The 15,387-nt window shown below is 52.2% G+C and overlaps 2 protein-coding genes across 2 annotated transcripts in view; one reads left to right on the top strand and one right to left on the bottom strand.

Moving 5' to 3' along the window:
• Window positions 1-1,887: 1,887 nt before the first annotated feature.
• HAUS5 (HAUS augmin like complex subunit 5) lies at window positions 1,888-12,008 on the bottom strand. The gene is made up of 19 exons (XM_032390242.1): window positions 11,875-12,008; window positions 11,066-11,128; window positions 10,943-10,975; window positions 10,767-10,791; window positions 10,041-10,146; window positions 9,804-9,963; window positions 8,623-8,692; window positions 8,451-8,533; window positions 7,867-7,924; window positions 7,602-7,726; window positions 7,333-7,396; window positions 7,083-7,213; window positions 6,696-6,858; window positions 6,385-6,465; window positions 6,138-6,283; window positions 5,770-5,881; window positions 5,560-5,692; window positions 2,773-2,905; window positions 1,888-2,610 (listed from the first exon to the last, which is right to left on the bottom strand). Exons 1-19 carry the CDS (start codon window positions 11,970-11,972, stop codon window positions 2,493-2,495), a joined length of 1,902 nt encoding a protein of 633 aa, XP_032246133.1. The 5' UTR covers window positions 11,973-12,008; the 3' UTR covers window positions 1,888-2,492.
• Window positions 12,009-12,106: 98 nt separating this feature from the next.
• Window positions 12,107-15,387, top strand: part of ATP4A (ATPase H+/K+ transporting subunit alpha) — an 84,591-nt gene continuing 81,310 nt past the window's right edge. Inside the window, exons 1-2 of the mRNA XM_032390175.1 lie at window positions 12,107-12,260; window positions 12,379-12,517. The gene's annotated coding sequence lies outside the window, so the exon portion shown is untranslated. The remainder of the gene's footprint in view (window positions 12,261-12,378; window positions 12,518-15,387) is intronic.

Genomic DNA, 15,387 nt, shown 5'->3' with positions numbered 1-15,387 from the left:
AGCCCCATTGACCTTTTGAAGAAAAGTCTAGTTGTTTTGTATATGGACCCCAAACTTGTATTTCACCCAGCATATCTTTGGGGTAGAATCCAAAAGTGGGATTGTTTAGGCAAAGAGTAAATGCGTATGTAGCTTTGCTGGAGATTGTCCCATAGGTGTTCCACATTGCCTGTCCACTGATGCACCAAGTGTTGTTTTCCCACAGCCTTGTCAACAGTGAGCTTCCAAAATTTTGGGTTTCCTTTTTTGCAGTCTGATAGGTGGAAAATGTATCAAAGTAGGATTTTAATTTGCTTTTATTATATTGAATTGGAGGATATTTTCTGAGAATTGTCTGTTTACTTTGCCAACTCTTCTATGGACTTTGAATTTTTCTTTTCCACTTTGACATACACACGTGTGCGTCTGCACACACACATCCCTTTATGATATAAATTGCAAATTCCGCCCCCCAATTTATCATTTCTTTTTATTTTGCCTTTTTTTTTTGCCATGCAAAAGTTCTTTAAAAATTTTTATTTATTTATTTATTTAGAGTGTGTGCAAGCAGGGGGAGGGGCAGAGGGAGAGGGAGAAAGAGAATCCCAAACAGACTGTGCTGAGCAGGAGCCCAAGGCGGGGCTCAGTCCTACAAACCCAAGATCATGACTCGAGTGGAAACGAAGAGTCAGCCACTCAACTGACTGAGCCACCCAGGCACCCTGCAAAAGCTTGTTTTTATGTTCTCATCAATAATTCCCCTACTCCATCTGGATTTTGAATCATATTTAGGAAAGTCTGCCCAACTTCTGGTTTATAGAGAACTTCACCTTCATGGAGCTCACATTCTGTTTGGAGGACAACAAAGGATAAATAAAATAGAACACAAAGTATGTTAAAAGATGTACTATGGAGAAAAATTAAGCAGGGAGGGGGGACAAGGACCCCCATGTTCAGTCTTGGCTAGGAGCCAAGATGAAGAGACGAGGGGAACACTAAGGTGGCACATGGGAAAGGAGATACGGTAAAGACATAAAGATGTCAAATCTCCCTCATTTGTAAAGTTATTGTAAACCCAGCAAAACTCCCATCCGTATTTGTATTTTTTCTGGAACCAGGCAGGTTGGGTATAAAGTTCATTTGGGAGAAAAAATTAGCAAGAAGAGACAGGGAAACCTCAAGAAACTAGAGCAAAACAGCAACCAGCCATTTTAGATACTAAAACACAAAACCTTTGTAATTAGAACACTGTGGGGATGGCATATGAGAGTCAGACAGACAATAGACTTGGAGAGAAGCCAGATACAGCCTGGTTAATCATGGACATTTAGCATATGAAGAGGTGGCATCTCAAATCACCTGAAGTTTTACTTTATATAGGTGGGTAAGGTTTTACTTTATAAGTTGAAGAATAATTCACAGTGAAGTGCACAGACCTAAGAGTATAGCTAGATGAGTTCTGACACCTATCCCTACTACTTTCAACATGTAATCCATTTCCAACTCTAGAAAGTTCCCGTCTCCTCCCTTGGTTGATCCCTGCTACCCACCTCTAGAGGCAACCACTGCTCTGAGAATTTTAAGAAATGCTATTGGGATATATGTAAAATAAGACAAAATTGGATCCACTTGGATAAATTCCAAATGACTTCAGAGATTTTTTTTTTTTTAAGATTTTATTTATTTATTTGAGAGAGAGAAAGAGAGAGAGAGAGCACATGACAGGGGGGAGGGTCAGAGGGAGAAGCAGACTCAGGAGCCCGATGCGGGACTCGATCCTGGGACTCCAGGATCATGAGCTGAGCTGAAGGCAGTCGCTTAACCAACTGAGCCACCCAGGCGCCCCAACTTCAGAGATTTAAATACAAAAAAGGAAACTACGTAAAAACTAGAAGACACCCCCCCACACCCGCTGAACACCCCCACCTCCTCGACCCTCACACCAGCATTTTGAGCTCAGGGCCATTGCCTGAGCTCTAGCCTCCTTCCCACTCCAGCCCTGCACAAGCCCTCCTCAGATGCCCACGTGCGTCCCTCTCATTACCTTTACAGGGTGTGTGTAGCCTTCTATCTAAAGTTGCACCTCCTACAGCCTGCTTTATTTTTCTCCAGAGCCGTTATCTTCCAACATACCACATATCTTGCTCACTTAACTTGTCAGGGGTCTGCTTCCCTGTCCTAGAACAACTTCCTGAAGGCTGGGACTTTTGTCCATTTTGTTCAGTGCTGGATCCTCAGTGTTTAGAGCAGGTGCTCAATGACTTTTTGCTGAGGGTGAGAGTGATGAGAGGAGTTTCAGGGGGACCTAGGGTGGGGTCCAGAGTACCCCATTCTCTTGGCTTTGATGGGATGAAAGGACAGGTCCAAGGCAGTTGAGAAGAACAGAAATGCCTGTGAGGAAGACAGCAAGTGTGGGTAGAGACAATGGGTTGACACATCCAGGTGATACTCTCTTCCAAAGGTCTCATGGAGGGGTGAATATGAAGCTCCTGACTCCTGTTGGAGGCCCCTTTTCATCTGCACAGCTGCTGCAGGGCGCCTTGGGCCTGGACCCAGCGCAGCCGCCACTGGGGCAGGGACAGGCCCTGGCAGAGCTCCTCGGACAGGGCGGCTTGGCCTGGCTGCTCCCACCTGGGGAAGGGAAGCGTCACAGGAAGGCTTGGACCTCTAGACACTCGGCCTCCCCCCCAACACCATGGCCTGCTTGTCACCAGCTGCCCTCCCTCCGCCGCCCGAGTTCTGCCCGGTCCACCCAGCTCAGCACCCTGCCCCACCATCATATGCCCCTCTCACCAGTCCTCCACAACCTCCTGTAGCTTGGGGATTCGCTCCAGTGCTTTTTTCAGCAGGTTCTCCAGCTGCTTCAGAGCCTGCCCCAGATTGTCTTTTTGCTCCTTCTCCCGGGATGCCCGGATCTGCAGCAGCTCTGCAGGTGAGAAACCCAGGAGGCAGTGTTGAGTCCTCAGGCTCCCTGGTGCCTCATGGCCAATAAGTCCCCAAGTCTCTAGTCACCTAGTCGTGACCTCAGCATCTCTCCCAAACCTCTCCCTCCTCCCAGGTCCTCATCTCGGGGGCAAGCCCACCATCCCCCAGGCCTCATCCTGGATACCTTCCTCCCTCGTCGACAGACTATCAATCTCCTTGGCCAATCCTTCCCCTTCTTCCCCCCTTCCCTACTTCTCCCCCAGCCTCCCTCCTAGGCTCCAGGCCTCAGCCTCCCATTCTGGTCCATTCTCTACATGGCAGCCAGAGTGATCTTTCTAAAGCATAAACCTGATCCTCTCCCTCTCCTACATGGAACCCTCCAAGGCTCCCCAGTGCCCCCAAGACAAAGTCTGAGCTCCTCAGCCTAGTACTTGAAAGTTTGCGCTATGTGGCCTCTGCTTACCACCAAAACCTCGCCTATCCCTCTGGGCTCACTCGAGACACCATCTTTCCTCCTGGAAGCCCTTCCCAGTGTTCCCCAACCCAAGGCTTCCTCCTTAGACTGCTACAGCCCTTCACTCCAGCAGTATTTCCCCCTGGAGACATGACTGGGTCTAGTCCCTCTCCACAGGCCCCAAACAGGTCCATCTCAGAGCAAGTACAGATCAGCAGTGCAGTCAGAGCCCCTGGGCCTGAATCCTGGCTCCATTCCATCCTTGCCTCCAACCTCAGGCGCGACACTTGCCCTTTCTTCAGCCACTCCTGTGGTCGGGTGTAACATGGGGCAGGGGGCAGACTGGGGCATGCTGGAGTGGGACCTACAAGGCTTGTTGACAGGTTGAAGGTCGGGGTGGGGGGGCAGCAGTTAGGGTGCTGGGAGGAAATAAGAATGACTCCTGGCTGGCCGGCCTTAGTAAGGAGAGTGGGGTCATTTATTGAGGGAAGGAAATGAGGCTGAAGAAAAACAAAACTGCTTTTCAGAACAGAGGGAACTATGTTCTGTTACATGTTAAAACCCAAGATGCCCATGGGGTGGGACGATGCTGTGTCATGTCTTGGGCTGTTTCCACACATAGCTCCCTGCTCACTGGAGAGGGGAAGGCAGGAGCCCAAAACTCAAAGGCTCAAAAATGGTCTCTTCCTGCTTTGCTGATGGCACCCCAAGTCATTTCTCATCAATACCCCTCTTCTACCTATTTATCCTTTGATTCTGTGCTCTTTGCTTCTACCACTGGGATCCCCGGGGATGGGCAGCTCTGGCCTCTCTCCCCATTGAGCTCTCGGGGCCAGTAGCTGGTAGGTGCCTAGCAAGTCCTTCCCGAGGGAATCTAGCAATGAACAACTTTTCTGAGTTTCAGTTTCTTCATCTGTAAGTTGGGTCTTAATAATCCCTACCTTTGGGGGCACCTGGGTGGCTCAGTTGGTTAAGCATCTGGCTCTTGATTTTGGTTCAGGGCATGATCTTAGGGTTGTGAGACTGAGCCCCGTGTTGGCCTCTGTGCTGGGCATGGAGCCTGCTTAAGATTCTCTCTCTCCCCCTCTCCTCCACCCTGCTCCTCCCTCTCTCTCAAAAACAACAATAACAACAACAACAGAACATCCTACCCTCATTGTAAGGACTGAAAGAGACTGCACATGTGCAGACGAAATGATCGTAATCACACCAGAGACACGTAGCGCTTACTGAATGCTGTGCATTGTTCAGTGCCCTGTTTGGGTAACCGGACTGAGTCTTCCCAGCAACTCTGTAAGGTACTGTGATTATGCTTACTCCACTGAGGAGGAAACGGAGGCACTGGGAGATCGCAAAGCAGGGAAGAGGTAGGGCTGAGAGGAGTTTAACTCCACAGCCTAGCTTGCCTTTTTAAAAAAATTAATTAATTAGGGGTGCCTGGGTGGCTCAGTCGTTAAGCGTCTGCCTTCGGCTCAGGTCATGATCCCAGGGTCCTGGGATCGAGCCCCGCATCGGGCTCCCTGCTCCGCGGGAAGCCTGCTTCTCCCTCTCCCACTCCCCCTGCTTGTGTTCCCTCTCTTGCTGTCTCTCTCTGTCAAACAAGCAAATTTATTTATTTATTTATTTATTTTTTTAAGATTTTATATTATTTATTTATTTGACAGAGAGAGAGACAGCAAGAGAGGGAACACAAGCAGGGGGAGTGGGAGAGGGAGAAGCAGGCTTCCCGCGGAGCAGGGAGCCCGATGCGGGGCTCGATCCCAGGACCCTGGGATCATGACCTGAGCCGAAGGCAGACGCTTAACGACTGACTGCCCAGGCACCCCACAGCCTAGCTTTTAACTACTCACATATCCTACTGGATGGTGATACATGAGTACTTGGCAATTTAATGGGCAGGATCACCTGGTTAGGAGTACAGACACACGTCAGATTGCCAGATTAAATGTCAGATTTAAATCCTAGCTCTCCTACCTGGGCAGCCAGCAAGGCCTCCCATCTTAGTTCCTGCCTCTGTAAAAGGGGCAAATGGCAGCACTAACCCCATGGGGCTGCTGTGCAGATGAAACCAGTGAGCATGCTTAAAGCACTCAGTGCACAGTAGGCACTGTGTCAGCAATGGGTGTTTGGGATTTTTTCTGGAGGCTGATGACCCTGGGAATGGGCAGGGATGCCAGCTGTGAAGGCAGGGCAGGCCTTACCTTGGGTGGATGGTCCTGGTGGCAGGCTGGTCTTCACGTGGCGCAGATCCCAGCACCGGAGACTCCGCTGGTCCTGGAGGAATAGAAGGTCCTGACGAAGAGAGGCGGCCTTTGGGAGGAGCAGTTCCGGAGCCTGGAGGGAGGGGGAAGGATGGTCACTTCGGGCGGGAGGAGCGGTGGGAAGACAGGTCCTAGGGGAGAGGCACTCACCTTCCCTGCAGGCAGCCCCAGTGTGTGGCTCAGCGCTATGAGGCTGGAGCCCCTCGGGGATGCAGGATGCAGCTGGTGGATGGATGGCAGGACTGTGGGCAGGGGCTGCAATCTGGAGGGACAGTCCAGGTTGGGTGGGGTACTTGGAGGGAGGCTTGGATTCCAGAGGTTCTGGGGGCTGAGAGGTGGCCTCAGGAGGCCCAGGAACTTGGAGGTGGGTCTGGGGACTAGGATTCCAGAGTGGGACTGAGACCTGAGGGTGAGGTCTGGCAGCTTGGGAACACTGGAGGCCTGGGATTATTTTTTTGGTGCGGAATTGGAGTGATAGTCACCCATGGGAGGGGACTTAGAGGTGGCTCCAGTCTTACCCTCCGGGGCTGTGCCGAAGCAGGGTGCCCAACAGAAGGTGGGGCAGATGCCGGGCTTCCTCCTCTAGACAGCGAAGCAGCTCTTGGCTCTGGGGTGCCACCGCCTCAGATGTGGGGACCAGTTTTCGCTGAACCAGAGCCAGCACCTGTGGGGAAGGAAAGGGATGGGAGGGGCAGCCTGGAGCCACCTGGCCCCATCTCTAGGAGCCCCGGCCCTACCCAAATCTTGCCCCAACTTCTCTCTCACCTCTGCAGGGCTCCGGCACAGGCGCGTCTTGCTGGCTGAGTTGCCCTTGATGAGAAGGCGGACCTGTTCCTGTGTCTCCTCCTGGGCAACCATGAGGCCACCGAGATGGGCGCCTTTTACTTCCCACCTCCCACCTCCCACCTCCCACCCTCTGGCCCTGCCCTCCCCTTTGTACAGGTCCTGCTTCCTCTTGGGAGGCTCACCCTGGGCCTCTCCTCACCACCAGAGGCCCAGTTCTAGATCCTAAGCCTCCCAGCCTCTCTCTGGCCCTCCATCAGGCGCTGCCACTTCCCCCAAGGCCGGCCTCTCACCACCAGCTGGCGCCAGCGCAGGATCCGCTGCTGTTTGGCCTGGAGCTCCTGCAGCATAAGCTGCCGCCGCCCAGTCGCCTCCTCCAGCTCCTGGCTCTGGGCACGCAGGGCCTTGAGCTCTGCCCACAGGCCACAGCCCCGGAGCCCCAGCATCAAGGCCTGCCTGGGGCACAGCAGAGGAGAACCAGGGAGAGGAAGATGGCTAAGCCTCCTAGCGGAGGAGGGAGATCAGATCTGTAAGGATGCACAGGGAGCCACAAACACAGGGAGACAAACCAGGAGAGCAGGGAGGCAGAGCTGGGAGCCATGGGGGCAGGAAAAGTCTAGTATTCTGAGACCTCTGGGAAAGGGATGGCCTAGAGTCCTCTGCTGAGGGAGCCCCCTCACCTCTCGCTGGATCCCAGGGCACATTTCTTCACCTCCTCCATCAGGCCTTGGAGGCGCCGGGTCAGGATTTGATGCTCCTTCAGAAGGGGGCCCCGCTGGGCAACCAGCACACCCACGGCCCTCCAGCCCTCCTGGGGCAGGAGTACAAAGTCAGGGTGGGCATCATCCCTGGGGGTGAGGGGATCAAGCAGGCCTCGGGATGGGAAGGGGATGAGGGGATGGAGTCCTGGGAAGGATGCCTGGGGGTCACCTGGATGAGATGCACCATGGATGGCAGGGCCTGGCTGGAGTCTGACTGGTCTGGTACCTGGGACCTGGGGGTGGGGTAAAACCACTGAGGGAGGAGCCCTCCCCCCTCGCCCGGGCTCTTGGGGGTGGCCAATGTCAGCCCACCTGCCAGACTGGTCACTGGGTTTCAGTTCCACTCCCATCAGCAGGTGACTGTGCCTGGTCCTGAGTCTGTTCCGGCTTACCCATCCACCCGCCCTGCCCCGCCCTTAGGAGCACTCCACTCCATACCTGGCTATCTCCGTATCTCGGAGTCCATCCAGACTGCACAGGGACCGAATCTCTGCCTCCCGCTCTGCAGCCAAGTGCTCCAAGGAGGCCAGGACGTGGCCCGGAGGGTGGTTTGTCAGCAGTGTCTGGTGGGGGGAAGGGTGAAGTAGGGCCAAATGGGGGGCAGTGCTCTGAGCTGGGATCCATGGTGATGAGGTAGGGATCAAGAGTTAGGTCCTGGCACCCTGAGGTTTGCTCATGGGGCAGAAGGTGTGGTCCCCCTCACCTCCACTGAGCTAAGCCACTGCCGGTAGGAAGCTCCAAAGTAGTCATCTTGAGGGGTTCTGTGGGGTTGGGGAAGGGGACAGAGAATATTACAAGACACATCAACTCTCCCTCTACTGATCACCACTACCCTATAAGGTGGGGGGCTATCACTGCCCCCATTTTAAGGATGAGGAAACCAAGTCTATCTATGCCTGTTAGACTTCAGTTCCCCGCTTACACCAACTAGCTGGCCTTAGGGCCTTTCACACGTGCTCTTTGTCTAGAATACTGTCTTAACCTTTCACCCTGGCTAAGCCTCCTCACCGGAGAACCTGTCCTCCCTGACTCCTTAGGTGAGGACGGTGTCTCCTCTGGGTACCTGGAGTCTCTCAGACTTCCCCACCCCCAACAGCCCTAACCACCCGGGCTGCCACTGTCTGTGATAGATTTGTCTCTTCCTTGTCCTAGCCTGGGAGCCCTGTCAGGGCAAGGCCTGGGGCTGACATAGTCCAGAGGCTGAGTGTCTGAGGAATTAACAGAAAGTAACTCCCCCCTCAAAGCCCAGGTTCTTGGCAGGGTCTATGGAGCCTGGATGACACTCACGGGATGTTGCCTCCCTTGGCCTGAGGAATTAGGAGTTTCTGCAAGAACTGGGTCCGGAGGGTGTAGGCTGTTCGGACATCACCCTGGGAAGAAGAGGATGGGGCATGAGGGGAACCCACAGGTCCACCTGACCTGACTCCCCACTCCTTTCCCCACAGCCCAGGACTCTTACCAGGACCACAGGCTCCAGGCCCAGGGCTGCTGATGTCAAGGGTCCAAAGGTTATATCTACTTTGGCCTTCCTGGAGAGAGAAACAGAGTTGGGGTGGGAGTCCCTGGGAAAAGGGAGCTAGAACAGATGTCTGTGTCTCCTCCTGCTGTAAGGCTAGTCACTGAGCCTGGATCTCAGGGGCCACCTCTAAAATCAGGCCACTGACATTTCCTGGCTGTATTAGCTTCCTCACTGGCCTCTGCTCTTTGCCCCCTGCAGTCTGTTTTCCATCTAGTAGTCAATGATCCTGTTAAAACCTCAGACAGATCATGTCACCTTGCTGCCTAAAACCCTCGAAAACAATGTGAGGTTTCCCATCACAATTGGTATTAGGTATCTTCTAAGCACTCTCATCACAATTGGTATTAGGTATCTTCTAAGCACTCTGCATGATTTAACTCAATTATCATACCTACCCTATAAAGTAGGTTTAATATTATCCCCATTCCATAGAGCTTACGCACTGAGGTACAAAGAGGCCAAGTAGTTTGCCCAAGGTCACAGAGTTGTAAGTGGCCAGGCTAAGGCATGAACCCAGCCTTTGAGTAAAAATCTGATGCCTCCATGGCACTCTGTCCACCTCTCTGACGTTACCTCCTCGTGCCCTCCCTTTTGCCTGTGTAACTAAAGCTAAACTGGCCTCCTGGCTGTCCTTCCCATATGCCAAACTCGGCACCTCGGCTCTTGCTGTCCCTCTCCATGGAGATTCCTCCCCCAACTCAAATGTTACCTCCTCAGAGATGCCTTCTCTGACCACCCTCCCTGGAGTAGCATCTCCTTCGCCCTTACTATCATATCACCTTTTTATCATAGCACTTATCTCTCCGTGCAATTATACTAGTTTATCATCTGGCTCCTCTGCATCAGAGTGTAAGCTCCAGGAGGGCAGGGACTTGTCCCTTATTTACTGTTCTTTCCCTAGCACATTCCCTAGATATACAGTTGGCAACATTCTAAGCACTGGAAATATAAGTGGCTGAGATGAGAAAACTTTCTGACCTCACGGACTTTAAATCCTAAGAAGGAGTGGAGCTCAGAATTTTGGAACCCAAGAAGGGTCAGGGTGGAGCATTGAGGTCTCTAAGGAAAATGTCTGCCCGCCCTGCCTGGTGAAGGCTGGTCCCTGGGCACCTGAGGCCCACCTCTCTGTGTCCTGCAGACGCCTCAGCTGATTCTGCAGCTGCTTCATGGGATCTTGCAGCCCACGCTGCTGTCTTCGCATGGCCCCAGCTTGGGCCCGGAGGAGGAGAGCACGACGCTGGGTGTCTTGAATGCTCTGAAGGGCTTGCTCCAGGGCCATGTCTGGAGGAGAAACACGTGGCTATCAGCCGTTCCCCTACCCCCACTCTGTTGCTCATCTTCCCAGCCCCATAGGTCACCCTGAGCCTCGGTCTCTTGCTCCATCAGCTCCAGGCTCTGGTCTAACTCCTGGATCTCTGCCCGCAGGCGAGCAACAGTGGCTTCCAGCTCCAGCTTCCGACGGGCCTGGCGAGATCAGGTACAGAGTCAGATGCATGGCCTGGCTGGGTCTTGGCCTGGCCTGGCCTGACTGCTCTTTGTGGAGCACTGGTCTCCTTGCCTGCCCGGTAGGTGACAGAGGGTTTATCGTAAGCAGTTTCTGTGTCTGATTCTCTAGGCCTAGAAGAACACTAGGGTACCATCTGGCCTCCTCCTTCCTCCTGGGATTGCCTCCCCTATCCTCCTAAATTGTTTCCTGTCTCTGACTGATGACACTACACCTCTGCCCCAGTTCTCACCTCCCCACTGAGCCCCACATCTAGGGGTCCCAAGGTCTTCTGGAAGCCTCCCCCTAGATGTCACCAGGGCCCCTTGCATATAATAGGTCCTACAATGGCCTCAGTATATCTCCCAAACCAGTCCCTTCTCCCATCTCCCCTCATCAGGTTGGATGCCTCATATCCATGTCCCCTCAACACCCAGCTCATGCCTGTCTCCCCTGGACTGTAAGCCCTGTGAGTGTGGGGATCAGGGCTGTCTTGTGACCCAGTGTCCCCAGCATCCCATAGCACAAGGCTAGGCCTAGAGCAGAAATCTACAAGTCCTCTTTTTGGATGAAAGAAAATATTGTAAGACATGCTTCTCACCTCTCGACTGTCCTGGTGGCCATACCTGAGGAAACGACAGGGGATGACAGGGACTGTCAGAGTTAGGGGATGACAGGGACTTCCAGGGGGATGACAGGAGGTGTGAGGCTGTGGGTGAAAACACAGCTGGATGGGACTAGGGGAAATAGGAAGGAAGAGCTTTTAGAACCAGTTACCAGAGTAGGTTTCCCCGGATCTTCTTGACACTCCTACAGTGGAGAGGCAGAAGGAAGAGGTGTTACTGTGGGGCTTGCCTGTGTCCCCTCCCGTCACAGCCTCCCTCATGTGGCCAGGCTCACCTCTGGCTGTGCACATGCCGCAAAACATAGGCCCAGATGTCGGCCCCCTGGCCCAGACACAGTCTGTGGGGAGAGTGTGTAAAGGTATGCCTTGGGTATCACACAGGGTGGTGGATCAGCCTTATTCGCAGGGTGGTTGTGGTGGGTAAAGTCTTTACCAGGGAATTCTCACTTCTGGGGGGAAAGAGGGTCCATACTTTCTGGGGTGAGATATTCCCTCCTGGGGAGTTCTCGGTCACTGAATTGTGGGCTTCTCACTGGGTGTAGGGATATTCTCATTCCCTGGTGGGGCGATTCCTTTCTCCTGGGAGAGGGCTATCTCTAGTCACTTCCAGAGGAGGGGGTGGGGAGTATACCGCCAGAAGTGCTCTCATTACCAGATGTGGGTCATCACTCCTATAGATTCAACCTCCAATGGGGTGGTCTTTGGTGACTCGAGTCTCTGCACTGGTTAGGGTGGGTGGGGGTGGTAGGGTGTCGCAGAGACAGTCTCACTCCAAAGATCTTACTTCCACACAGGAAGGGGGCTTCGTTAACTCTCAGAGGATCCTCACTGGTGCCTCGGCCGACCCTCACTCTGGGCGGTCTCACGGGGTAGGGGGTGGGAGTGTGGGGGTCACCGCCCAGGGGGGTCTTCACTCAACCCCGGATCCTCCTCCTGGACATACTACTGGGTGTGTGTGGGGGGCCGCCCTTAATGGTCATTCTCACTGAGGCAGAGGAAGGCGGGTCTTCACTGAGGGGTGGGGTTCTCACCCCCAGAGACTATCTCCAGGGTTGGGAGTGCTCACACTTAGAGCGTCCCTCACCTGCGCAGCGTCGACTCCGGGGCTCGGGCTGCGACCGGCGCCCCCATCTCTTCCGTCGCCCAGCAACCCAGTTCCCGCGCTTCCTGCATTAACTCCATGATAACTCGGAGCGTCTTCCCGCACCCTCTTCAAGTGTGGCGCCCGCCTCTGACGTCACGAGCGCGCCGGCAGTGACGCCATCGGTTGCCCGCTGAGCCGTCCGGTGTCTCTCGCTCTTCCGGGGTGGGTCGCTTTGAGTGAAGATGAAAGGCGTGTGGAGAAACGGTGAGGCCCGTTCGCTTTCCTCGTCCTCCCGCTCACCACCAAGTGTCCCCTAAGAGGCAGAAGGTCCCAAATGCCTTCCTTGATTTTCTTGACAAAATGGGACTTTCATCCTAGGAGGCCAGGTACGGAGATGCCAGACTTACTGCTCTTTGATTTCAGAAACAGGGTGTTTCAGGTCTGACTGAGGGATAGGGGGCCGATAGCATGACCCTGATATCTCCCCGTCATGCATTCTTCCAGGTATTCGTTCGTCTTTACTATTCCATAACATTCGTGAGCCGACCCTGCCCCGGAGACACAGCGGTGGACGAGACAGCCCCAGTCTCCATGCTACGGAGCTCAGGTTCAGTGGGGCACTTAGACACATCACCATCATCAGGTAGGGATGGTAGAAAATAAGCAGCAGGAGCGGGGCCGGGGCAGTTGGGGACACAGGTAATGTGAGGGGTCTGTGGGCTGCCCCAGAAAGCACTGGATACTGGGCCAGGAGTTCTGGAGAGCCTCAGACAGGGCCCTGAGCAATGGCAACATTCAGGGACATTTCACTGAACGTGCTTGCCCCCGTCACCACGCTGTCCTCAGTGTCTAGTCCAAAGCCCGACTCTCTAAGTAGTTATTCAAAAAACACATGAGGGGAGAGGTGGTGGGGTGAGAATAAAGCTGGGGACTGAGGGAGGGGGATGGAGCAGGATGAGGTATGGGGGTCGAGGGCAATGGTGGGCCGTATAGGGCTGTGGAGCCGAGAGGAGACAACTGAGTGAGTGGGTCAGGAGATTGATTGGCTGTAGAGGGCGGGGCATCCAGCCTGAGGTCCAGGGCTCTGGGCTGGGGATTAGGTGGAGCAGACCTTGAAATGCGGATGTGAGAGAAGGGACAATTTTGGGGGAGATGCTGATAACAATGTGGGGCCCTGTGGGTGTGAGGAGTCAAAGGGACATCCAAGGGTTGGCTGAGTCTCTGGCCCAGGGACAAAGCGACCATGGGATCACCATTAAGATACCAAATTTGGGGGAGAAGCTGAGTCCAGCTTCAAGTGTTTCATAAGGGCTGAGAAGCAGAAGAGGGTGCCAACGGCTGATGTAATCCAGGTGGGTTTCCTGGAAGAAAGAGCAGCTGCTACTCCACAGTGCCTAATTCTCAAAAGGTGCCATTTTGCTCAAACATTGCTATCCTTCTGCCTTTTGTGGGGTGTTTTGCTATTAAAAAACAAAATCAATTAGACGGCATGTCTGCCATTGGTCTTTGAGCCTTTCAAGGGGCTTTAAAAAGTACTGGCTGTTAAGAGAATGAAAAGACAAATCACAGACTGGCAGAAATATTTGTAAAACACATACCTGATGATGGACTTGTATGTAAAATATACAAAGAACTCTTAAAACCCAACCATAAGAAAACAAAGAATCTACTTAAAAATGGACAAAACTTATGAACAGATATCTCACTGAAGAAGATGTACAGATGGCAAATAAGCAGGAAAAGTTGCTAACCATCATGTCATTAGGGAATTGCAAATTCAGACAACAATGGTATGCCTCAACACACCTATTAGAATGTCCAAAATCCAAAAAATGACACCAAATGCTGTTGAGGCTGTGGAACAACAAGAACTCTCCTTCATTGCTGGTTGGAATGCAAAATGATACAGCCGCTTTGGAAGACAATCTGAAAAGGCAATAGACTCTATGATCACAAATATATAGCATTCTAGAAAAGGCCAAACTATAGAGACCAGTAAAAAGATCAGTGGTTGCCAGAGGATCATGAGGTGGGGGGTAGGGAAGGAAAGGTGAAACTATTTTGTATGATACTGTAATGGTGGCTACATCACATTATGCATTTATAAAAAGCCAGAGAACTGTACAACACAGAGTGAGCCTTAATGTAAAGTATGGATTCTAGATAGTAATGTTTCACTGTTGGTCATCAGTTGTAACAAAGGTACCATACTCCTGCAAGGTGGTAATAATAGGGGAAAATGTGTGTGGAGGGAAAGGAAGTATATGGGAATTTTCTTTACTTTTTGTTTAACTTGCTGTAAGCATTAAGCTGTTCGTGAAAAATAAAGTCTATTAAAAAAATAATGGTTGAAAGTTGGAATATTATTTAATGAAACATCTATAACCATAACCTAATGACAACTAATCAGATGCACCTTGACTGAAGCTATAACATAAAAGGATTCTCGGGGCGCCTGGGTGGCTCAGTCATTAAGCGTCTGCCTTCGGCTCAGGTCATGGTCCCAGGGTCCCGGGATCAAGCTCCACATCGGGCTCCCTGTTCGGCGTGAAGCCTGCTTCTCCCTCTCCCACTCCCCCTGCTTGTGTTCCCTCTCTCGCTGTGTCTTTCTCTGTCAAATAAATAAATAAAATCTTAAAAAAAAAAATAAAAGGATTCTGTATGTTTTGGAAGAAAGGCTAAAGCCAAATAAGAGATGGCTACTACCAGTTGCCCCTCCAACTCTAAAAATAAATAAATAAATAAAAGCCACGCAGAGGTTATTAGACACATGCATTCAAGGTGCCTCTGCTCTCCCCAGCAGCCACTGACAGATCTTCTCACCACTCTCCTCCAGTCTCTGTGCTGTGGCTTTGTAATGTATCAGCTTGAGCAGGCTGAATGAACTGTATCTTAGAATTACCTTCTCCATATGCTTTCAGTTAGGATGCACCAATAGAGATTCTTGGGCAGGATTTGGAGGCAGAGGCGAAACAGCTGCCATTTTGTAGATCACACAGGTTGTCGCCGGCTGGCTGCTGGCTCATCAGGTTTGCATAGGGCAGGGGCAGCAGTGGGCCAGCAATTGTTTCACCTTTTCCTGCGGCTTCTTCTCAACTGCTCCAACTCCTGGGCTGGGTGTGTCTTTGGCTCCATGATGAAGGATGCCAGCTTCTCCCGTGGATGCTCTTACCACCAAGGGCAGAGGCCAGCTTGTACCAGCTTGTCCTAGCTTCGCCCCACTTTACACCTGTCTTCCTTCCTAACTGCCTGCCCTGTGCACTTCGAGTGCCAGCATCAGACACTGAGACCACAATGTTGGGAACTGCTTCATAACTGCAACTGCATAAGGTTAAATCCCAGTTCATCTGTTTATCTATCTATCATCTATCTATCATCTATCTATCTATCTATCTATCTATCTATCTATCTATCTATCTATCATCTATCTATCTATCTATCTATCATCTATCTATCTATCTATCATTATCTATCTATCTATCTATCTATCTATCTATCTATCTATCTATCTAT

The sequence above is a fragment of the Phoca vitulina genome, unplaced genomic scaffold, assembly GCF_004348235.1.
Source record: "Phoca vitulina isolate PV1807 unplaced genomic scaffold, GSC_HSeal_1.0 scaffold58, whole genome shotgun sequence".
NCBI classification, from domain to species: domain Eukaryota; kingdom Metazoa; phylum Chordata; class Mammalia; order Carnivora; family Phocidae; genus Phoca; species Phoca vitulina.
The sequence above is the reverse complement of the archived record's forward strand: the minus strand, read 5'-3'. Positions and strand labels throughout refer to the sequence as shown.